Source organism: Haematobia irritans, chromosome 5 (assembly GCF_050003625.1).
Source record: "Haematobia irritans isolate KBUSLIRL chromosome 5, ASM5000362v1, whole genome shotgun sequence".
In the NCBI taxonomy this organism is placed as follows: domain Eukaryota; kingdom Metazoa; phylum Arthropoda; class Insecta; order Diptera; family Muscidae; genus Haematobia; species Haematobia irritans.
In genome coordinates, this window is record NC_134401.1 from 172,345,226 (window position 1) to 172,371,722 (window position 26,497).

The window sequence follows — 26,497 nt, forward strand, 5'->3', positions numbered from 1 at the left end:
ACGTTCATTAACAATGGAAAACAAGCCAATACCAAATCCCCTTATATTAAACCCGATTCCTGTTATTTTTTTTTTTCATAAAAATACATTTTTTAAATTTATAAATTTTAATTTTTGAAGTAAATTTTGGCCCAAGAAATGTTTGAAAAGTCCATTGGAAGCACTTATACCATACACAGAAAGACTTTTATAACATATTAATGATTCATTTTAGACTGGGTCACTTATTTTAATCTAAATTCTTTCATTAAGATCTTAATAATAAATTCATTCAAAGGGGGGCCAATTTACCATATCACCCCCACCCCTTTATACATCAATCAAACATCAATGTGGGGATAAACTCAAATCGTTTATTTTTTTATGTTTATTTCTATCATTATTGATTTTATCATCTTAAATAAAATCAATGACAATTTCAATTATTTTAGATATTTGTTTGTTTGTTTTCTTTATTCTCTTCTTTTATTTATTTACTTTTTTTTGGGAATTTAATAGCACTTGTTGAATACTTTAAATATTGTATTTGGTTATCGCATTATCGACTTTTTAATAAATTTTTGCTTCTTCTTCTTCTTCTGGTTTTTTCCTTTTGGTTTGATTCGGCTTTAATGTATGAGAGAGATAAAGAGAGGGAGAGAGAGAGAGTAATTTATTTTGTATAACCTTAGCTTTGTTTTTGTGTTTATTTTGAGCATTTTATGTTTAAGTCATTTAAAAATGTTGAAATTTTTGGCACGATTTTCTATTTTTTTTTTTAGATTTCTATTTTGTTCGATTTCTCTTCATTTTATTTAAGCACAAAATATCCTACGCGACCATGGTCTACATAATGTCATCATCCATCCTTTGATTGTTAGTGGTGATGATGTCGTTGTTCGCCGCTTTCTCCTCCCCCTCCATCGCCATCATCAGGAGCCTCAGTGTAGATTTGATGAAAGTCCAGACAATGATGTTGCTGCTGTTGCTGTTGTTTTTGTTGCGACTCCACCTCTAAGCCATAACATTGATGACAACATTCGTTGACATCGAGATGTTTGGCCATGGCATGATTTCCATTGTTGCGGCTATTGGAGTTCTCAAATTCTAATTGCTGGATGGTATTTTTATTGTCCATTTTATTGCAGCCTAAAGAATTTTGCATTGGAAACTGGTCGATGATAAAGCCCTCCCCACCGCCATCTCCGCAGAGTGTTGATGATGGTGACGATGGTGTTGATGTCGATGAGACCCCTGCTGCCGTTGTTGCTTGGGCTGTTAGTTCGCTTGCTGTTATGGTCGCCTTCAATTCCTCCTCATCATCATCCTCGTCATAGGCATTCATGTGAAACGAATATTCTGAGTTACTGTCATCCGAATTGTCACAGTCAAAATAGCCAATCTGCAAAAAATCCCAATAAAATATTGAAGAGGTATAGGGAGAAAGAATAGCACAGGTGAGGAGAAGGGATACATGGAGGATGGCCATAGGCAAGGTTGAGATGAAATCAAGGAAACAGGAAACGAATGATGGATGATAATGGGCAAATTATTATAATAGAAATGGTGAGGACCCAAACTTACCTGGCAGTCCATACAGCGGCAGTTGTCGCACAAACTACACGAATACTCCAGTAACTCGGATAAGTCGTTGTGACTGTTTTGATTATCGTTTGCATTGGATTTTGGCCAATATTTTGATTTATGTTTCCGGCTGTAATGCGGCAAGAAGTTCAAATAGCAAACGGGAAGAGACATAAGACATTTACAATGAAACTTTCTTAGATGAAAGGACACAACGCATCGAAATGTTTAGGAATTTCGGTTCAAGTATTTTGCCTAAGAGTACCCTTTTTTTGGTATGCTTTGTCCAATATCCTACAGCATTAAGCAAATATGTAAAGCTTTAAAGACCTTTTTTTCTTTGAGTTGAGCGAATCAGTACAGAACAATGGGATCAGTGAAAACTATTTGGTGTAGGTAGACAAAAAAAAATTCTTTTAAATTTTATATCCTTGCATTAGTAAAAGAAACTGAAAGGGAGTTGAAAATAAAAGAATCTAAAAGCGAAAATAAAATCAAATTAAATTTTAAATTTAATTCCTTCAAGCAAAGGCATCTTCATCTATAATGCTATTATCCCCAAACACTTTGATATCTCTCAACAGGTAAGTAATATCAATCTAGATGTGGGAGTTCACTCGAGATATAATTTTTTAAAAATCTTATAATTTAGGGGGACGACAAATTGCCTAAGCTTTAGGAAAGTCGGGTGAAAATACCGTCGTCCAGTTGCTCCTGAAGAACAATCTGGCGAACCGTGAATAGGAGTCAGAGTATTAGGTTAGGTTAGGTTAGGTGGCAGCCCGTTGTATCAGGCTCACTTAGACTATTCAGTCCATTGTGATAACACATTGGTGAGTCAGAGTATTGAACTCTGATTCCCTGTGCCCTCGATCTAGCCCAAATTTTTCCCAGTCAACATGCCCAAGTTTTTACATATTCTTTTGATCATACGAAAAAAAAAATCAAGCGAATTGTCTATATGGAGACTAAATAAAAAAATATATTGATTTATGTCAAATTTTGCATATTTCCAACAAAATGTGTAATTTAAAATTTCTTATACGCAGAAAAGGAATATGATCACCTCCTAGAACATAATGTTATTTTTGGAACGTGGGACATTTTTACTGCAAAAATTTTATTTTCTCAGCAAAGAGAAAATAAAATTTCGTTGAGCAAAATTTCATAAAAAGAATTTGTTTCAGTAGGGAGGATCATTTAGTGGATATTGTTTTTCATTACTAACGTCTATCCTTTTCTTACTTATAAATATTGGGTAATTAAAAAAATGAATATTTTCTCTGAATACCAAAATATTGCCATCCTATTGGAAATCCATTATAGATGTTAGCTTTCCCAATTAAAAAAATAACTCATATGCACTCATGGAAGGAACACGATAATCGTCCTATATGAGGGATGTATCGACATTAACCATAAAGGGTGATACGGTCAAAATTTGGCCAAGGGAAAACGCGTGTAAATCGGTGAAATCGTTTATTTAAAAAATCAAATTAAATTTCTTTTTCAAGTTCAATTAGTATAAAATTCAGGAAAAATATTCAGTTAGGCTTTCGCTTTTCCAAATCCGAATTGCCGGGCCTCACGCTTGACACCTGCCATCAGATTTTCTACAGCCACCTTGTCCACCTTCTTCGCCGCAGAAAGCCAGTTTGCCTTGAACTGCTGCTCGTCCTTAGAAGTTTTTTTTTGGTCTTCTTTAGGTTCCGCTTGACAATATCCCAGTATTTCTCAATTGGGCGGAGCTCTGGCGTGTTGGGAGGGTTCTTGTCCTTGGGAACCACCTGCACGTTGTTGGCGGCTTACCACTCCATGGCCTTTTTACCATAATGGCAAGATTCCAAATCCGGCCAAAACAGTACGGAACAACCGTGTTTCTTCAGGAAAGGCAGCAGACGTTTATTCAAACACTCTTTCACGTAAATTTCTTGGTTGACAGTCCCGAAAGCTATGGAAATGCTGCTTTTCAAGCCACAGGTACGGATGGCTTGCCAAACCAGATATTTCTTTGCGAACTTTGACAGTTTTATGTGCTTGAAAATATCTGCTACCTTTCCTCTTCCTTTTGCCGTATAAAACTCCGGTCCCGGAAGCTGCTTGTAGTCGGCTTTGACGTAGGCTTCGTCGTCCATTACCACGCAATCAAACTTCGTCAGCATCGTCATGTACAGCCTCCGGGATCACGCTTTGGCCGTCGTATTTTGTTTATCATCGCGATTTGGAGTCACTACCTTCTTGTAAGTCGATAGTCCGGCTCGTTTTTTGGCTCGATGCACGGTTGTAGACGATACACCCAGCTTATTTTCGGCATCTCGGAGAGAGAGGTTAGGGTTTCGCTTGAAACTACCGACAACTCTCTTTGTCGTCTCAGCGGCTTCCGGTTTTTGATTTCCCCCCTATCCAGTCTTCCTGGCTGTCGACAAACGTTCCCCAAACACTTTAATTACATTTGTAACGGTTGATTTGGCAACTTTTAGCGATTTTGCCAGCTTTGCGTGCGAGTAGCTCGGATTTTCGCGATGCGCGAGCAAAATTTTGATACGCTGCTCTTCTTGCTTGGACGGCATTTTGACAACTGAAGAGTGAATTCCAAAATCAAAATAGGAGCAACATTCTACACACACACACACACCTTCAAAATGAGGGGTGTTAAGGTTTAAATGCAAAATTGAAAGAAATACGTCACGTTTATATTGACCAAATTTTGACCGTATCACCCTTAACTTTGAACCATACAACATTACATATATAAAATTGTTAGATCGGTTTATATGGGCTATGAACGAACTACACTATTTGGAAGGCTTTAAACATCGTTGCATACCGAATTGAAGGATATATGAGGAAAATATCAGAAAATATATAAAAACATCAAATTTTATCTGAATGTTGAAAAACAGAGGAAGAGTGACCGAAAATATTGGTTGCATCGATTGCATACCACATACGAAGGTGGTTAGCCTCACCGCATGACGCCAGAGTACCTCACACGGTTGCCACAGTTGGTGCAATTCTACCAAAAATTTTAGATTTTTTACTGTTTGCTAGATTGCTAGAATTCTTAAAGTTTTGGTAGATTTTGCAAAATATTCCTCTCAAACTAAGAGGTACTTCCATTTTCTATAGAAAATAAATAAAAATAAAATTTTGAGAAAATTTTCTATAAAAATAAAATATTGAGAAAACTTGCTATAAAACACACTTTTGAGAAAAATTTCGAGAAAAAAATAAAATTTTGTATAGAAATAAAAATTTTAGAAATTTTTCTACAGAAATAAAATTTTGAGAAATTTTTCTACCGAAATAATAGAAATAAAATTTGGGGAAAATTTTCTACAGAAATAAAAATTTGAGAAAATTTTCTATAGAAATAAAATTTTGAGAAAATTTTCTACAGAAAAATTTGAGAAAATTTTCTATAGAAATAACATTTTGAGAAATGTTTTCTACAGAAATAACATTTTGAGAAATTTTTCTATAAAAATAAAATTTTGAGAAAATTTTCTATAGATATAAAATTTAGAGAAATATTTTCTACAGAAATAAAAATTTGAGAAAATATTCTATAGAAGTAAAATTTTGAGGAAATCTTCTACAGAAACAAAATTTTTACAAATTTCAATGGAGAGATCAAAATATGTGATAAAAAATTCAAAAAAAAACTAAAATAAAACATTTATTCTTATAAATATAAAAATTTTAAGAAAATTTTCGAAAAAAAAATAAAATTTTGAGAAAAGTTTTTTTTTACAGAAATAAAATTTTGAGAAAATTTTCTATACAAATAAAATTTTGAGAAAATTTTCTATAGAAATAAAATTTTGAGAAAATTTTTTATAGTAATAAATATCTGAGAACATTTTTTACAGAAATAAAATTTTGAAAAAGGTTTTCTACAGAAATAAAATTTTGAGAAATTGTTCGATAGAAATAAAATTTTACGAAAAGTTTTCTACAAAAACTAAAATTTGAGAAATAAATAGAAATAAAATTTTGAGAAAACTTTTCTACAGAAATAAAGTTATGACAACATTTTCTATAGAAGTAAAATTTTGAGGAAATCTTGTACAGAAATAAAATTTTTACAAAATTCAATGGAGAGATCAAACTACATGATAAATATTTCTTCTTATAAAAATAAAAGTTTGAGAAAATTTGCTATAAATTTTGAAAAAATTTTTACTAGTTTGAGATAATAAAATTTTGAGATAATTTTGTATAGAAATAAAATTTTGAGAAAATTTTTTACAGAAATAAAATTTTGAGAAAAGTTTTCTACAGAAATAAAATTTTGAGAACATTTTCTATAGAAACAGAAATTTGAGAAAATTTTCTACAGAAATGAAAATTTGAGAAATTTTTCTACAGAAATAAGATTTTCAGAAAATTTTCTATAAAAATAAAATTTTGAGAAATTGTTATATAGAAATAAAATTTTAAGAAAAGTTTTCTACAGAAATAGAATTTTGAGAAAATTTTCTACAGAAATAAAATTTTGAGAAAATTTTCTATAGAAATAAAATTTTGAGAAATGTTTTCTACAGAAATAAAACTTTGAGAAATTTTTCTATAGAAATAAAATTTTGAGATAATTTTTTATAGAAATAAAATTTTAAGAAATGTTTTTTACAAAAATAAAATTTTGAGAAATAAGTAGAAATAAAATTTTGAGAAAAGTTTTATACATAAATAAAATTATGAGAAAAAAATTCTATAGAAGTAAAATTTTGAGGAAATCTTCTACAGAAAGAGAAGAGAGGTCAAAATATATTATAAAAAAAATAAAAAAAAACAAGTAAGGAAAGTCTAAAGTCGAGCGGGCCGACAATATTATACCCTGCCCCACTTTGTAGGTCTAAATTTTCGATACCATATCACAAGGAAAATGTTGGTATTTTGACCATTTTTGTCGAAATCAAAGAAACATATATATGGGAGCTATATCTAAATCTGAGCCGATTTCAACCAAATTTGGCACGCATAGCTACAATGCTAATTCTACTCCCTGTGCAAAAATCTCAACTAAATCGGAGTTAAAAATTGGCCTCTGTGGTCATATGAGTGTAAATCGGGCGAAAGCTATATATGGGAGATACATCTAAATCTCAACCGATTTCAAGCAAATTTGTCACGCATATCTACAATGCTAATTCTACTCCCTGTGCAAAATTTCAATAGAATCGGAGTAAAAGATTGGCCATATGTAAATCGGGCGAACGATATATATGGAAGCTATATCCAAATCTGAACCGATTTCAATAAAACTTGGCACACTTGACTACACTACTAATTGTACTCGTAGTGCAAAATTTCAACCAAATTGGGGTAAAACTCTGGCTTATGGGACCGTATTAGTCCATATCGGGCGAAAGATATATATGCGAGCTATATCGAAATCTGAACCGATTTCAATAAAATTTGGCACACTTGACTATAGTACTAATTGTTCTTCTTGTGCAAAATTTTAAGCAAATTAGGGTAAAACTCCGGCTTCTGGGGCCATATCGGGCGAAATATATATATGGGAGCTATATCTAAATCTGAACCGATTTCTTCCAAAATCTATATGGTTCTATTCTGGGCCAAAAGACATACTTGTGCCAAATTTGAAGTCGATTGGACTAAAACGGCGACCTAGACTTTGATTACAAAAATGTGTTCGCGGACAGACGGACATCGCTATATCGACTCAGGAGCCCACCCTGAGTATTTTTGCCAAAGACACCATGTGTCTATCTCGTCTCCTTCTGGGTGTTGCAAACATATGCACTAACTTATAATACCCTGTTCCACAGTGTGGCGCAGGGTATAAAAAATAAAACATTTCTTTCGAAAAAACATTTTATTTTTCATACTAACCACAAAAATGATTAACAACTTCAAAATAAGATTTTTGTTTTTAAATTTTGAAGGTTTTTGGTAAAATTTTCGTCAAATTTTGGTAGCTTAGTTTTGGCACGAGTGGCAACTGTGTTACCTCAAAAGCAACTCCGTTTTCTATGCAGTACTTCCTTTGCACTCGTACGTGAGTACGTATACGTAACACTACCAATTGTCATATGAATCATACGCCACATCGCACAATTATTCCCCGAATACGAGGGTTAGTGCTTGGTTGGTTATAGTCAGAATCAGAAAAAATGATGTTTTGACTTTTTAAAAGTTTGGAAAAGTCGACTTTGCCATATGCCTCTTTTGGATTTTTTTAAATGAGATATTTTTGAATTAAAAAGTGTATGAAAAATACCAAAAGCTTCATTGAGGGACAATCGTGGGCTCTGTTGATTTTGACTTTAAGCTACACATCCATCATTTTCGTATTTGCATTATAATGCTGTTGTATGATTTCTCCATATTTAATATTTGATACACTCGCTTGAACACATATTTCACACATAAGTGCCCGCTAATCCCAGAATAATTTTCAGTCAAAATGAAATGTAGAGAAACAAAACATAATCGGTTTCATTCCATTTCACAAAAAAAAAAAAACAACATTCACATTTTTTAGTTGGCTTTAATGAAAACCATGAAATATGCTTTTCTGCATGCATAAACAGCCATGACTTTTTAAGAGTAATTAAATCCTTAGATGACTTCAATGCCACTGAGTGGTTTTGTCATTTTCAAAATAAAAAGAAAGCAACATTTTGTGTACATCATACAAACCGACAAACAAAAAATGGCGAAAAAACGCAAAATGAATAAAGGATATTCCCCAAATTACTTTTTGATAAGATTCGTTCGTTATTGAAGAAACTCTCTACCCCTCAAACATCTCCACTGCTCTTTTGATTAACTAAACAGGATATATAATTAGTGAATGATCCAGCAAGAGTTCGCTCATCTAAAATTAATTTATTTAAGGAGACAAAATTGAGGAGTAAAAAAATGACACAAAATTTTTACCCTACTACTCATCGATATTCCAAGAAGATGAAGGAGGATGCTCATAATTAATTTTTCCGTTGGATATAAAGTTAATGATTTTTTTGATTACCCAAAATATAAACACAGACAAGGTCTGTAGATGAATGGGTGATTGTGTAAGTGAGGGAGACAGAGAGGTAGAGTTGATGTGTTTTTATCTCCATGTCCTTGCTATGCAAACAACAACAACAAAAAATGGGAAGCAAAGGCTTTTATTCTCGTTGCCGTGGCCTTTCATTCATTGAGATGTAAATACAAGTCGTAAAGTGCCATTTATAGAAATCATTCTTTTGTGAAAAACCAATTGGCATACAACATATGTATGGCAAATTTTTATACCAGGATAAAAAAAATCAAAAAAATGAGGAAAAACTCACATGAGAACTACTCCAAACAAAATGAATGTTTTCACAGAAGAGCAAAGCTAAATAGTCACTCAAGTAGCCCTGGATAGGGGGTCATATGAATCATAAATCGATTTGTTCTCCCATCATCTCTGAATGGTTGTGATTGATGTGAATGAATGGTCCAATGGCCCATTGCAGTCTGGTATTTGATGACCTAGTGTAAATCTCTTCAATCCCGATTCCCAAAGCCATCTCAAATTTGATGGCTAAGCCATGGCGGCATAAAGAATGGGTAGTGGAATGGGCCAAACCTTTTTAAATATTTCATTGCAATTTAATGCGACCAAGTGGTATTTGATGAATTATTCATGCACATAATTATAATTGCAAATCCTTTGAATACATTTAGCCAGATTTAATTGAAATTGAAACGTTTGTGTACATTATGAACACCAAGAAATATGCTCGTTTTTTTTCCCATTTGCGTTTTTCTTTTGTTTGTTAATTATTCTATAGAATTTGATAATAAATTCGAGGATGGGGCGAAAGAGCAAAATTACAGGATAATTAAAAATTAAAGCAGGATAATGAAATGCCAAAAAATTCGGAAATAAGATTCTTCTACGCAAAGAATAAGTATGAGTAATGTTTGACAATTTGTTGTGTAAAACTTTGTCCTTTCATTTGAAAAGATATGGAAAAGTTTGAATTTATTACTGAAGAAATTTGCAACTGACCATTAGTAATTCAATTGACCTAAGGACAGTGGTACACACTAGAGTATAGAATAGAAATGAGAAAAATAATTACTACAAATTATTACATCTATAGGCGATTTTTTTGCCCAAGGAGATGAGGGAATTGGTATTATTAAGTTATTGAAAAAAAAATGACAGATACCACTCTACACAATCCTAGGTAAACATGTGTCATCGCTGCCTAGGGCGAATTTCCATAGTCCTTATTATAGATCTGACGGGAGTGATGACTCATATGCGATCCAGAAATACTATACGAGATTAATCTTCCCAAATTCATCGTATGTTAAAACCAGCCTGCATTGATATCAGGGGATATGCCCCCTGGACCTGCATATTAGGAAAACTGCGGAGGTCATACTAATCAGACGTGATCTCAGTAGAGAACATGGGCAGATATACTGAACTTATAGCCTATGCCTATGGCCGAGGGTACAGACAGCGGAATATACTGCATGGAGTTTGAAATTAAGGAATCCTTTAAGTTGGATGAGGAATGCAGCATATTCAGACGGAGATTTTTACTATTGCAAAATCTGCAGAATTTCTATCGATGAGGCCGTTATTTAGATGCGTAGCATTTCATCTACAGGTAGGCAAAACGGCCCCATATGAAGAAAAAAGTGTTGTTCCGCCAAGACAACGCACCGTGCCACAAGTCATTGAGAACGATGGCAACAATTCATGAATTGGGCTTCGAATTGCTTCCCCACCCACCATATTCTCCAGATCTGGCCCCAGCGACTTTTTCTTGTTCTCAGACCTCAAAAGAATGCTCGCAGGGAAAAAATTTGGCTGCATTGAAGAGGTGATCGCCGAAACTGAGGCCTATTTTGAGGGAAAACCGAAGGAGTACTACCAAAATGGTATCAAAAAATTGGAAGGTCGTTATAATCGTTGTATCGCTCTTGAAGGGAACTATGTTGAATAATAAAAACGAATTTTGACAAAAAAAGTGTTTTTCTTTGTTAGACCGGGGACTTATCAGCCAACCTGTTATAAAGGCTCCGGGAAATACAAACATAAGGTCCAAGGTAGTCAGGCGCTATCGCAAAGAGCTTACGGTTCTCACAGAACAGCATATTGTAACTCTGTGCTGGGTACTTGGACATTATAACATAACAGGAAATGAAGAGGCAGATGTATTGGCTAAGGAAGCCGCAAGCGGCACAAATAATGTCATTTCGGACTTTTTTCCTCCGCTTTCTTTATTGTTTTACATAATCAATGACAACTAGGACGACTTATGGTGGGCCTCTTCTAAGGTCTGCGAGCAAACGAAACTGATATGGGACGAGAAAAATAGTAGGAACTCTGAAATTGGAATGTCGGTGCAAAGAGAGGAGATGAAGTCGCTAATAAGTATCATAACAGGACGCAATACGCTGGAAAAAATACATGATGAGGATCGGTCTAGCGAATGATGATATTTGTAGATGGTGTCTGGACCCTGAGGCTACGGAAGATTCATTCCATTTTCTGTGCCAGTGTCCAGTATTATCTTCCAGAAGAAACAAGATACTGGGTTCTCACTTCCTTCAGACTATAACCGACTTACGAGAATGCAACCTGAGAAGTATTCTCGCTTTCATCAAGGCTTCTGGGTGGAGATCATAGGCAGATCTGAAGGACTTTTTTTCTCATATCACGAGATTAACTCGGCGGGAGTGGGACAGACACGAAGATGATGAGAAAAGGAGCTTGAAGATCCGCAATGGATCAATTTAGCACGGATTCGTGTCATTCTCCATAATCGAACCTAACCTAACCTAGTATGGCTGCCGAAAGTAAATCTGAAATTACCACCCTACGGCAATACCTTTGGTTAGGTTTGGTTAGGTTAGGTTAGGTAGCAGCCCGATATATCAGGCTTACTTAGACTATTCAGTCCATTGTGATACCACATTGGTGAACTTCTCTTTTATCACTGAGTGCTGCCCGATTTCATGTTAAGCTCTATGACAAGGGACCTCCTTTTTATAGCCGAGTCCGAACGGCGTTCCACATTGCAATGAAACCACTTAGAGAAGCTTTGAAACACTCAGAAATGCCACCAGCATTACTGAGGTAGGTGTTCGGTCGAAGCAGCAATCGAACCCATAACCTTGTGTATGCAAGGCGGGCATGCTAACCACGGCGCCACGATGGCTATTAGATCTAGATCTTGGGTCATTTTTGTTTGTATTCCAGAGGAAATTTTAAATTTCAAAGCCTTCTAAAAAGTCTAATGAAAAATCTCTCCTGTTAGTCATTTTATCCTTTATATGACAATATTGGAAATGGAACAATAGTAACCTTATATTTCTGAGTAGTCACATCGAAGATCGGTCTGTCTGGGGTCTATAAAAAACTGGACCTATATAAACCATGTGCATAAGATGAAAATTGCTACTATTTTAATCTATACATAGGAAAATCGGTTTATTTGTCAAACATCAGAATATTTGGCGTATTCCTCTTGGAACTTACAACAACAAAAATCCGGCAAATCGAATGATTCACAATATGTAAAAAATCCTTCTATGTTCTCATGCAATAATATTGGAAGAGTGGTATATACGGGGGCTATATCAAATCAGGAACCATATTAAACACAATACATTGAATCAGGCAGAGATTCTCCTTGATCCAATAATTAACATGCCCACTTTGTATTTCGCCTGGAAAACAATCTGGTGACATTTTGTAAGAGTGACACGTCTTTCAGGCTACAATAAATGGAAACCTCCCTTATCATTGGACTTAGTATCGAATCGGGCAGCATTCATGGAGATGAGAAAAATTCTTCATTTTTGGTAGCTCAATGTTTCAGATTGATCGCAACAATCTACCACATTTTACTCTAAAGCAAATTTAATGAAAATTTCCGTTTTTTTTCACTCAAGAAAGAAAGTCTGAAGAACGGTTTATATAACCAATAAGCTCTTTATTTATTCAGGCAAATCGAAATTGTCATGGTAATAGCAATGTAAACAAACAAAATACAACGAATGAATTCCGCACGAATATAAAACAATTTTTGCACACAGTAGTATCGAAATATGGGCTTTCACAAAATATTTTGAACCTCTATTTACCAAAATAATTCCACATTGTAAATAGCAGGCAAAGCAATTGCGATGTTTAGGTGTTCCAGTATTAAAATCGGGAGATCATTCTATGGTCCGATACTCTAAAAAATACTCAAATCCGATTAAAAATATGCTATCGAATTTCTCAAAAAGTCAATTCGGAAGATCTGGGTCTATCCCAGAAAATGGTCCCTCTTAGTCCATATTCAAACTTGATTTGCCGATAGTCAAAAACTAATTTTAACTAAATTCTCCGATTAAGGGCTGTATCAAAATTGTCTTAGAATACACAAGTACTTCAGGGAAGGCAAAAATCTTTGGATCCAATTAAACATTTTTGTTTTGCATGTAAGAAAATATTATTTATTATCGGCTCGGAAATCGATATTTCGGTGTGTTACAAATTGATTGGCCAAATTGCTTGTAAAATATTTCGCTAAAAAAAATGTATAATTCTTCCATTAAAATGCAATTTCATGACATAGCTCAGAAATAAATAAAACGGAAGTAGAAACAGGGTACTTCCGTTTTATGACAAGCCCCTATAAAATACATAGATGATCCAACTTTACGCAATATCCGGATCACAAGATGAATTTCCAATTTAATTTTTTTTTTTTTTGCTTATAAATTCTTCATTAACTTAATAGAAACAATTTTCAGATTGAAATATATAGAAAATATTTGAAAAGCTTTCCTTTAATAATTATTTTAATTGTAAAAAAAAAACTAAATAAAAATAAATTAAAAGAAAACCACAAATATAAAATTAAATAAAAAATACTATAAATTTCGTTTAGTGTATCCATCCTACATATTTTGTTTATATTGGATTGGACAACACGTAGTCATATTAAATGTCAAAATGTAAAATGAAATAATACCTTGCCATTAAGGATTATATAAATTGCCAATTTAAAAATTCTAAATATAAATTTGCAATTAAACCAATCGTATTTTGAGCATAGTTAATGAGTATTGTTGTGCGCATAGAAACTGTAAATGCGATTAAATGAATAGCCGTAACCCTGGACACCTTTGAGCACATTCCAAAAATGCTGATGGTGGAGGTTAAGGTAATTACTTTTGACAAAAGCCAAAAAAAAAAAAAACAGCCCAGTAATACCCTTTCGCAACAACCCAAAAAGGCCATAAAAGCAGCTTGCTTAATTTTTAGGCTATTCAGCCCCAACCCGAGGGCTCTCTTCACAGCTGGATGATGATAATTACCTTTTACCCATCTTATTGCTGCTCTGCTCAATTCCCTCGTAACCATTTGAGGCCGCTGTCTCACCCTCCAGATATTGCCAGAACTTTGATTTCTTTTTTAATAACTCGGATTTGGATGAAGTCTTAAACGATGACTTGGAATCAATTCCCGCGCTATAATTTCCATGATGTTTCGATGTGGAACTGCTGCCATGACCGCTATTACCTCCGCCGCCTCCGCCACCACTGCTACAGTTGAACAGCTTCTGTATGGCATGGGCAGCAGGTGAACACATGGTGGATGAAGCCGATGACCAAACCGATGAGGCAGAGATGCCATTAAGTCCATTGGTACCAGCGGCCATCAAGGCCGATTGTTGTGTAAGGGTAGCAGCGCATGCATCCATGGGGTTATCGTTAAAATCTAAATAGAATTTCCTACAACTATTTGGTGAAATCTACAAATCCAAAATCCCCAGAGAAAGCGTAGAGTGAGGGCCAGAGTAGGGAAAAAGAATTCGAGAAGAAACAAAAAAAAAACAAGAGACACAAAGAAAATATTAGTACACAGGCTGACTTTAAATGCCTTCGAGCATCCACAATTCGCACAATTCGCACAAACGCTAACACACACACACACAAACACGTTCTGTAAACTTAATAAAGCCGAAACAATGAAGGCAAAATTAGGGTTTCCATTTCCAAGTAACTTCCTTTGCTTGGAATTAAAAATAAGAGATTTTTTCTCAAATTACCATTATTTTCAGCTTAAATGATTCTAAATGTAAATCACATAAATACAATGTGAAAAAGAAAATCTGTGGGTTTTGTAAAAACTGATTATAGACACAAAACCAAGAATAATTATTACACAGGCAACTTGGTTTTGGTAACAAATTTCGCTCATAATCACATTTATCTTCTTGCTTTTAACAGTGACAATGCTTCTAGTCTTTGATCTCAGTCTCTTCAGGTTTCCATTTACGCTACTGGGTGTAGAGTATTATAATATTGGTCTATGTTTATTAAAGGAATTTTACCTGTCATTTTCACTTCAAGCAAGACCTTTTACATTTTACATGACACCTTTTTTAAACGAAATAAAACCTCTTACAAAGCCAAGAATCCATTTTCGAAACGAATTAAAATTATTATTATTTTTTTTTTTAATTTTTATGTTTTTTATTTTTCATTCAAATTGTTGTAGTGTTAGGTTAGGTGGCAGCCCGATATTTAAGGCTCACTTAGACTATTCAGTCCATTGTGATACCACATTGGTGAACTACTCTCTTATCACTGAGTGCTGCCCGATTCCATGTTAAGCTCAATGACAAGGGACCTCCTTTTTATAGCCGAGACCGAACGGCGTTCCACATTGCAGTGAAACCACTGAGAGAAGCTTTGAAACCCCCAGAAATGTCACCAGCATTACTGAGGTGGGATTTTAGAGTGTTGAAATGAATTGCAGTATTCAGTATCAGGTAAAACTACCAACATTAGAAAAAAATACAAAATTTTATTTAAAAAATTATTAGAAGTTTCATTTCATATGGAAAATTCAAAATTGTCGTTCGGACTTTTCATGTTAGAAAAAAAACAATTTTCATCTTCGCCAAAATTTACTAATTGATTTCTAAGGCCGTAAAACTCGAAGCTTTTTACGGCCTTTAGACTAGTCTAGTCACAACCAAAAAAAATATATGGAATTTTCTGACCCTCCTCGTTCCTACTCAAACTTTCGATTACTTCTTTAAAACCTTATTTTGCCAGCATAAAAATTCATTTGTTTCAATTGGAAAAATTTCATTTGAAATAAAGAAAAATTTTGAATAGGTTTGAAAAACGATTCGGTTGAAGTGAAACTGTATTGGTAAAATTGTTAAGTACCGAAATTTGGAATTTTTCACCAAAACTTCCGATGTTGAAGGATTTTCAAAACTGGCGTTTCGCCTTTTCATGTTACCAAAATAAACAAGTAAGTAAAGTCTAAAGTCGGGCGGGGCCGACTATATTATACCCTTCACAATTATGTAGACCAATATTTGTGTTACCATATCTGATTTCTATCTTAAAAGATTTGGAGACAATTTTTTGTACTACTACAAAATCGCTAGAATTAAAAATTAAATCGGCTAATACCCTGGGATGAAACACAATGTTAGTAAAAAAATATGGGAAATATAAAGCTAGAGCAATTTTGATGCAATTGTACAAAATAGCATTTATGATTTATCGGGCGATACATATGTATTTGAGATATGGGACAATTTGAGTAATATTTACAATTTTTGCTACCCAGCAGTTGCGATTTTACAAGGATATTGGTTAAATCTCGCCAAGATATGTGGTAAATTGTGGGTTGTTATATATTATTTGGGCAATTCGGGCGATATTTCCACAAGTCGGCGGTTTATTGAAAATTCGACCATTCTGTTGAAAGTTTGGCATTACAGTGTGTAGGATATGACTACGATATAGGGAAACCATATTAGATCAAGATGACACACTTAAATAGCATATTAAATGTATTCTATGTGGAAACTATTGAATCAATTGGAGGAAACTCCCATTGAAAATGGGTCTAAAATATGAAATAGTCTACCATATTTCCCCTACTCTGGTGTACATATATATGAGAGCTATATCTAAGTATAAACCGATTTTGACCAAATTTGACATGCATAGTTAGAATAATAATCCTGCTATTTCAGCAAAAAACATAAATGGGTGAATAATTTTGGCCTCCGTGGTCATATGGGTGTAAATCGGCCGAAAGATATATATGGAAGCTATTCCACCAAAATTAGCACGCTTAACGATATTACTCATACGTACTCCTTGTGCACAATTTGAAGCAAATCATGGCAAACCTCTTGCTTTTGAGGCCATACGAGTCTAAATCGGGCGAAAGATATATATGGGAGCTATATCTAAATCTGAACTGGTTTTAACCAAATTTAGCACACTGAATTATACTCTTAAACGTACTCCTTGTGCAAAATTTTAAGCAAATCAGGGCAAAACTCTGGCTTTTGAGGCCATATTAGTCGAAATCGGACGAAAGGTATATATGGGAGCTATATCTAACTCTGAACCGATTTCAACCAAATTTAGCAAAATTAACAATACTATTAAACGTACTCCTTGTGCAAAATTTGAAGCAAATCAGGACAAAACTCTATATGGGAGCTAAATCTAAATCTGAACCGATTTCAACTAAATTTGGCACAATTAACGATACTATTAAAAATACTCCTTGTGTAAAATTTTAAGCAAATCAGGGCAAAACTCTGGCTTTTGTGGCCATATAAGTGCAAATCGGACGAAAGATATATATGGGAGCTATATCTAAATCTGAACCGATTTGGCTGATATTTTGCACATTTTACGAGAACCGTAAACCATTTTGCTGTACGAAATTTTAAGAAAATACGTTGATAAATACGTCAATTATGATCAGATCGGTGATAAATATATATGGCAGCTATATCTAAATCTGAACCGTTTCAAAATCAATAGCGATTGTCTTTGAGCCAAAGTAAAACTCTGTGCCAAATTTGAGGACGATCGGACATAAACTGCGAGCTGTATTTTACACACAAAATTACATATACAGACAGACGGACGGACGGACGGACAGACAGACAGATGGACATCGCTAAATCGACTCAGAATGTAATTCTAAGACGATCGGTATACTAAACGATGGGTCTGAGACTTTTCCTTCTTGGCGTTACATACCCTGTACAACAGTAGTGGTGAAGGGAATAAATATGGACTTTTCTGATCCTCCTCGTTCCTACTCAAAGCTTTCGATTACTTCTTTAAACCCCTATTTTGCCAGCATAAAAATTCAATTGTTTCAATTGCAAAAAATTCATTTGAAATAAAGAAAAAATTTGGAGAGGTTTGAAAAACGATTCGCACTGAAAAAAAAGCGTGCCCGGTTCCAAAGATTTTGTCTTTACTTTAAAAAATTTGGTATTGATTCCGAGCCAAAGAAGCGGAGAATACAAGTAAAGATACTTTTAAGACACAATTCTCTTTTAAATTTGGGTTTTGTGTACTTGCTTCTAGGAAGCAAATTTTAATTTTTCGCTTTCTCTGCTTTTTTTCTTCATATGCTATCAAAGTCCTTTAAAAACGAGTTAACGACAACTTTATTTTCCAAATTAAGACTCGACTTCCAGTAGAAATTATGCTATTTTGCAAGTAAAAAGCTTCTTTAAAATAAAGTGTTGAAAAACATGTCCTATATTTGAACTATTTTTTGCTTTGTAGTAAGGATGCAAAAAGACAACAAATTTAAAGACAATTTCATTAAATTTAAAGAATTTTTCTGAATTATTAAAGTCAAGTTGACCTTAGCCCAAACATTTTTTCTTTCATGTTATGATACCCATTTTTAAGTCAAATCACTTAATTATAAGGACAATACGACTTCACTGAAAAGTTTATCGACTTTTGGACAAGGAAAAAAACTTTATATTAGAGAAATGCGTCTTCCATGCTAAGCAAAATTTGCATTCGTATTTTAAAGACACGAAATCTTTGATCTCGCGACAATATTTTTTTCAGTGCGGTTGAAGTAAAACTGTATTGGTAAAATTGTTAAGTACCGAAATTTCGAATTTTTCACCAAAATGTGAAAAAGTCTTCAATGTCTCCGATGTTGAAGGATTTTCAAAACTGTCGTTTCGCCTTTTCATGTTAGCAAAAAAAAAAGCAATATTTAATATTCGTAATAATCCACCAATTGACATCCAAGGCAGTAAAACTCTAAGAATCGCAAACATTAAAAGTAGATTAGTTACATTTGGAAGATTAGTGAAAATCGATTTCTATATTTTTACTTAACCGCAAAAGTCGATAGTTTTATTAATTACTATTTTTCTAATATGATTCCTAACCGCAAAAATCGATTATTTACGTAATTACAAAAAATAGAAATAGTGAATTTTTCGATTCTAATAAGAACCTGAATCCTGTTTATTCCACTTTTTGATTTTTTATTTAACCCTAGACAGCTTATCAACGTCTGAGAGACGTATGCGTTTTTTAGTTTTTCGCTATCCCTCATGAAAATGTGTGATGTTTTTGTTATAAAACAAAAATCCACAAATTTTGTCCACATGCACTGAAAAAAATATTGCCGTGAGGTCAAAGATTTCATGTCTTTAAAATACGAATGCAAATTTATCTTAGCATAGAAGACGCATTTCTCCAATATAGAGTTTTTTTCCTTGTCCAAAAGTCGATAAACTTTTCAATGAAGTCGTATCATCCTTATAATTAAGTTATTTCACTTAAAAATGGGTATCATAACATGAAAGAAAAAATGTTTGGGCTAAGGTCAACTTGACTAAAATAATTCAGAAAAATTCTTTAAATATAATGAAATTGTCATTAAATTTATTGTCTTTTTGAATCTTGAGTACAAAGCAAAAAATCGTTCAAATATAGGACATGTTTTTCAAAACTTTATTTTAAAGACGTTTTTTACTTGATACATAGCATAATTTCTAGTGGAAGTCGAGTCTTAATTTGGAAAATAAAGTTGTCGTTAACTCGTTTTTAAAGGACTTTAATAGCATATGAAGAAAAAAAGCTGAAAAAGCGAAAAATTAAAATTTGCTTCCTAGAAGCAAGTACACAAAACCCAAATTTAAAAGAGAATTGAGTCTTAAAAGTATCCTTACTTGTATTCTCCGCTTCTTTGGCTCGGAATCAATACCAAATTTGTTAAAGTAAAGACAAAATCTTTGGAACCGGACATGCTTTTTTTCAGTGTGATGGCAAACTAAGATACGTCCTACAGACGTATGTTTATGTTATCCGTGACTTTCAGTAGGTTAAGCTTTCTAGGATTAAAAGCCGCTTTGGTCAAAATAAAAAATCTATTAATAGCTTTTTGCTAAGACAATAACTCATTTAGAATAAGTCTTTGAAGTATATATTAAGTCCATTATCCGACTTTAAAGATTAACAAAAGTTGACTTCGATTTTTTGAAAAAAGTAGTGGATGAATCGAAATTTTCTGAAAATTTTACCCTCAGTTGAGCCAATTATCCAAAATTTGGATTGTGCACAACATCGTCATAAAGATTATTTTTCAACAAATAGAAAATTTAAAAGGCGAATGACATTCCTATATTCCAATATACCAAACTAATATGAATCCTCTCAAATATATGGAAGCATTTATTCTACTCATGAAAGATGCACAGAAACGTATGTACTCTATATGGGTAGAGTACACACAAAAATTTTTTTTCTGATTCAATCACGAAATTAATTGATCCAATTAATTTTTTCATTGAAATGTGTTCAATCACGAAAATGATAGTATCAATCACAGTTTTAATTGGGTATAGAAAAATTCTTGATTAAACATTTAATTGATTTCATAAGCAAATTTATTTTTATTATTTTTTTAATTAAAAATGTTAAAATTTTCAATCATTGACATAATTAACTTAATGTATCTATCATTATTAAAAAGTAATTGTATCAATTAATTTATTAATTGAAAAAATGTTCAACTTCAATTAACTTTTTAATTGGAAATATTTTGGTGATATTTTTTTCTGTGTACATTTACTGACTCCAAAAATTCTGGCTCAAGATTCTTCATTAAATCCAAATCACCTCCTTTGTTGATATAGCCATGACTTCCAGTCCTTCCTACAGTCCACAAGTATACAAATATATTTTCTATGTCTCTGGTCGTGACAAAGTAGGAGGTATGACAGCCTTAATAATGTCGGTGTATGGGCGAAATAGGCGACATCCGTATCGTCGTTGCTATCGTCACCACAAGTGAAATCATTTAAGCATAACTGAAATAAATTTAGGATTCCTCATTAAATACAGTGGTCGAATCCGGATCACCTCTGTAGAGGAAAAAGCAATGACTGACCTCCTTTGAGGCCGCAATTATTATTCCATTTTTTTGTGATAAGAGTTCTAATTCCAAATGTGGCAAAGGCTCAAGATTTGTCATTAGATGCACTGGTCAACTACGAATGATCTATTTAACCCTAGGATAGAATACTTGGTCTGGCCAGACCAAATTTGACTTTGAGCGCTTAGTGATCGAAAGCTTATCGCCTATCCTAGGGTTAATGGAGGACTGTCTAATGGTTGTTCCCTAGTAGAGGTAGTAATTTTTATTCCATTTGTTTTTATTATTATATTTTTTGATAATTTTATTGCAAATATGATTAAAGCTAACCATTTATGAAATACGTTTTGCGTGTATGCACTGAAAGAATTTGAATTTTTGAAATTGGGAATATTCGTTTGATGCCACAAAATTTTCTGAACAAAAAACAATAAAAAAAAGTAAAGACAAACGTTGTATTGCGTATCACAATTTGGGGTTTATATGCTCTTAAGAAAAATGCATTATAATTAAAGGGAAATTTCTAAAATGACGTCCTGAACGAAATATTTTCTTTCTGTTTGGGTTCAGATTTAAATTTAGCTACGACATTACTTTTATATGTTATATCCCCAAACCACATATCCAACAGATGGGTGGCTACAAACCACTCTATATCGAAAGCTAGCTTTTCGTCCATATCGAAGCTGGCTTTGTCCATCTGTCTGATTGGCTGTCAGTGGCCTGCAGCAAATAATAAAGTAGCTAATGTTGTGAAACTAAATGCAGTAAAGTGTTCTAATATACATTCCGAACAAAATTTTGTTAGTTGAAAAAATTTTTTTTTTTAATTTTATTAAAATGTTTATTGAAATAATTTATATTTTATTAAAAAAAAGGAACAGTTTTCAATCAATTGCTTAACCGCACAGAATTTTTTTTTAACAGAAACTGAAAGTATTAGATCAATTGCCGAAATTATTAGAAATAAAAAATAAACACTTGAGCAAACAATTTATTTCTTCGACACTTTCAATTAATTTTTTAATTTGTTAAATTAAAAATTTAATTTATTTTGGTCGCATATCTCAAGTAGTTTTCTAATTGACAATATAATACAACATTAATTACACTGTGATAAAATGACCCATTTTTTTCACCGTTTTGTCGGATTTTCGACTACAGCTCTTGAACTACAGGAATACAATTATGAACAAGTTTTTGTACATACCAATTCCAAACGAACTCTTTGACAATCAGTTTTGCAATTTTAGTTTTTTCATGTTTTATATACTAAACAACAAAACAAATGCGTATGTAAATAAAATCAGTGAAAAATTTTGTAATTTTTCGACAATTTTTTGGTTTTGAGCATGAATGTGAAATTTTTCCGACTTAATATATTCAGCATTTTTGTTGACCGAATCAAGGGCTACATCTTTGCTGAAGACTGCAAACAACCACAAAACATGGTCATGCGAAAAATAGAAGAAATTTTCTAAAAAGTGCTAAAAATCGCACTTGTTTGGAATATTTTTAATATTATTTTTAATATTTAATATTTTTATTAATAATAAATTCATGTTTTTGCAAGCTAGAGGTCTTTTTATTAAATGTTTTATTTATTTTTCCCAATATTTCGAATCGCTTCCTCAGGGGTCTACAATTGATTTAAAGAAATAACACTTCATAAATATCACAGTAATAAACATTTTATAATTTAAATAAATCTAAATATTAATTACTTTTAGTTAATAATGTTGTAATATTATAAAATAATATAATTGTACAAAAATCAGACAGACATATCTTAATCTCATTTTACAAGTATCGTAATCGCGAAATACTGGGAAAAATAAATAAAATATTTAAAAAAAAAGACCACGAGCTTGAAAAAACATGAATTTATTATTCTAACCAAAACGTCGATCAAAAATCAAATTAAAAACTAATTATTTTTTTAATTACAATTTTAAATGCGAGCTTATTGGACATGAAGATTAAGGAATTGGTATTGTTATGCTATTGAAAAGAATATGCCAGATACCCATCTTACAAGCCTGACTATACATATGTTTCAGTGTTGGCTAATCCACATTTCCATAGTCTCTAGCAAGATCTGGCTGGGTGGGATGATTCAATTTGGGTCTTATATGCTAATTTCTTATGGAAATTACATTTTACATTTTTTTATTCATAACTATTTTAATAAATTTTATTGGAAATTTTTGGGAGTTTCTATTTTCTTATAAATTTTCGGATTAAATTATAAATGAATTTAATGAACCAATGATGATCATGTATATAGGAACTAATTATTTCCAAACAAACTCGTTTAAATTCAAATTAAATTTTAAATTGGATATATGTTTTTTTTTTTTTAATTAAAATGGTAATTGAAATAATTTAATTTGATTATTAAGTCAATTGGATAAATTAATCTTTTAATTGATTAAAATTTCAAGTTCAATCAACTTTTTAAATGAAAATATTTGGGTGATATTAATCTCTGTGTACATAACACTAATTTATTCATTGGCTCATTAAATTTTGACGCAAATCCAAGGAAGAATCAAAAATGTTTAAAAACTATATCAAAAACCACAAAATAAAGCGCTGAATCGTATGTACGCTCACAAGCTTACTATTGAATGTAAAAGAAAATTAATTAATATAACAAATTCATGTTTTTCAAGCTCGAGTTTTTTTTTAATATTTTATTTATATTTCGCAATTATGATATTGAATCGTTTCTTCATGAATTTATTATTGTAACAAAAAGGTCGACCAAAATAAATAAAAATTAAAATAAAAAACTAATGAAAATTAATTAATTCGACTAATTTTGGTATTTTGAAAAATTATTTTAGAATTTAATTATTAACAATTAAATTTGTAATTCAAAGGTCAAACCCTTCAACAAAAATATATTAATTATTTAATATTTATTTTTTTTTTAATATTTTTTACATCAAATTGATTATTGATACTATTATTATCGTGAATGAAGAAGTTTTATTAAAAAAATTAATGGAATCAATTATTTTCGTTATTGAATCAAACCTTTTTTTCTATCCAGCATCCCAAATGCATAACCTAACTAATCATAATAACCACAAGTTCATTTCTCAAAATAGTTACTAATTTTCTCTCTCTCTCTCTCTGTGTAATCCCATCTAATTATTCCTCTTTTCTCTTTTTGAATAATGCAAACCCTAATTTGTATAGAAAAGGAAAACAGCTGAAGGTTAACAATTTCCATTTCAATTGGCATTCATTCATTCACCACCAGAGCCAAGCACTCGTATTTATCCTTTCACCCTTTCATTTGTTGGCTTTTATTTATCTATGGAGAAGCCGTCTAACTGCTTCGAGTGTGTGCGTGTGTGCGTTCAGATGTGCTCCATTGTTTCAGCCCCTCCTCAAGCCATCCCCGTGGAAACAAAAACATGCTCTATATTTTCTACTCTCTACTAGGTATTGTGGCAATGGAAAACTTACTTTTGTTTCAGCATTTAAAACGAATATTGAATTTTGATTGCTATTGTTTTGATTGTGGTTGTTGCCATCAATGGTGGCTATACTGCTGGTATTGTTGTTGCTGTTCCCGCTACCATGGCCATGATGTGGATAATTGTGATTGTGTTGCAGATGCGGTTGTTGGTTATGAGGATACGGTGGAGTATAGTGATGGTGATAATGTTGAGGCTGATGCTGCTGTTGGTGCTGATGCTGATGATGATGATGGGGTTGCTGATGATATTTGAAAACCGTGTTGGCCATTATTTGTTTGGTCTTGGTCTGCCAATGGCCAGCTGCTGGTTTTGTTTAAACAAAAGTGGATTATTCGCGTATTGTTCTCGCGTTCTCGTTTCCGTTTGGCCTGGCTTGGCCCGATTTCACATTGACTTGACTTGGTTTGATTTCATTCGAGAGGAAAGTAATTTATGGTTTTTTCCATTTGTTCACATTGTATGTTGGGAATATGTCGAACTCTAGATTAGGGGTTACAAAAAGGGGATTGATGGGGGTATAAACAAACTGTAAAGGATTACTTTCTTGTTCTTGAATCACAGTGTCTTGGGTATTAGGTATGAGTTTTAAGATTTTAGGGCAGGGACCGTAAAATCGTTTTCCCAGAAAACGCTCTAGGGATTCTAAGATTTATTCACAAAAGCTCTTATACTCTGCTAAGCAAACATGCACATAAACACACACACACACACATAGATATGCACCCATATACATTCTCTTTCATTGATGTTGTAAAAGGATGATGTTACTCTCGATGATTTGTCTTATTTACCATTGGCAAAAATTGCTTTTTTATGATCCTTTAACGAATTGTCTATGGGAACGATACAAAACAAAACACACACACACAGAGACAACGAAAATATAAAAAAAAACACAAACGTCTTGTTATAGTTTCCTCCTCCAATGCCAAGCCAGAGGCTATGGGATGTGGATATGAGGGGAACAGTGGAATAGGCATAGTTAGAAATTGCCAACGGAAGCAGAAACTGTAGGCAAATTCATATGGAGCTGGGTGATAATGCGCTCACAAGGCCATCACAATCTTTTAACTCGCAATGTGGAATGTTGGCAAACAGATAGGCCAACAATAGACAGACAGGCCAACAAACAACCGAAAGAACTGACAGAAAGACAGACGCCAGATTGGCAAAACAAACACACAACCACACACGCATAGATTCATTCATACAAGCGCGCGCACACACACACACACCCGCTTATCTTTATATTGAGGCAAGTACACAAAAATATTGTCGTTCTCTCTGACTCTGGTCGCTGACAGAGTAGGAGGTATGACAGACTTGATGACGTCGGAGTATGGCCAAAATTGACGACATCCATGTTGCTGCTGTTATCGTCGTTGTCATCGTCACCGTAAGTGAAATCATTTAAGCATAACAGAAATAAATTTAAAATTTGTGTACGTTGTCGTTTTCATAACAAACTTTTGTCAACATTCCATGGGAAATTCGTAAAATTTTGTGTTTTTTTTTTGTTTTCATTTCAAAGCCATCGTAACAGAGAGGAGCGGTTATCCTCTTGACCATATTTTGTTGTGGTTGACCCTTTAATCGTAGCATATGTTCTATTTTGTGGCCAATTGTTTGTTATCAATACCATGGGGAAATCAAATATGCACACACACACACAAAGATTCATTCATTCCCATAAAACAACAACATCCGAATTGCCAACAACAACAACAACAATGTGGACAAGGTAAAATTTGTGATACTTTTAATATTTCAAACTCATAAATCTCCTTCTCTTTGATGTCATTTTTCAAATGCCCTCCCCTCCGCACTCGGCCCTCCATCGACCATCATTGAGATGGGTCTCATTGATGTTTATCCACCCACTGTAACATTATTATTGCCATTGTCGTTGTTGTTGTTTTTGTTGGTTTTGCTTTTACTTTCGCTGTCAAGCCGTTATCGAAGTTCTCACACACACACACACACAAACACTCTCCCACATATATCAAAACATGCAAAAACACTCAAAATCCAAAAACCCAAGAAAAATTCCTTTAGACCAAAAATCACACACGACTCTTTGGACGATTTGTCTCGCTATCTACTGACAATCAAAGTTCAGAGCCCGTCCGTTCCGTTTTATTATCCCGATATCCGTGGCGCTTTTTGTGTTGTGTGTTACGTTCACTCTGGCCTAAGGACGACTGAATCGTTGCCTGCC

At 33.2% G+C, this 26,497-nt stretch overlaps 1 protein-coding gene across 4 annotated transcripts; it reads right to left on the reverse strand.

The window, feature by feature from the left end:
* Positions 1 to 204: 204 nt before the first annotated feature.
* Positions 205 to 26,497, reverse strand: LOC142240776 (uncharacterized). Of its 4 annotated transcripts, none has more exons than XM_075312497.1 (5): positions 26,386 to 26,497; positions 24,266 to 24,759; positions 13,903 to 14,339; positions 1,564 to 1,693; positions 205 to 1,381 (listed from the first exon to the last, which is right to left on the reverse strand). In XM_075312497.1, exons 2-5 carry the CDS (start codon positions 24,545 to 24,547, stop codon positions 857 to 859), a joined length of 1,374 nt encoding a protein of 457 aa, XP_075168612.1. In that variant the 5' UTR covers positions 24,548 to 24,759; positions 26,386 to 26,497; the 3' UTR covers positions 205 to 856. The 4 variants fall into 4 exon arrangements, with proteins under 4 accessions (XP_075168612.1, XP_075168613.1, XP_075168611.1 ...); XM_075312498.1 differs by having other exon boundaries at positions 24,266 to 24,805; positions 26,351 to 26,485; XM_075312496.1 differs by having other exon boundaries at positions 26,349 to 26,485.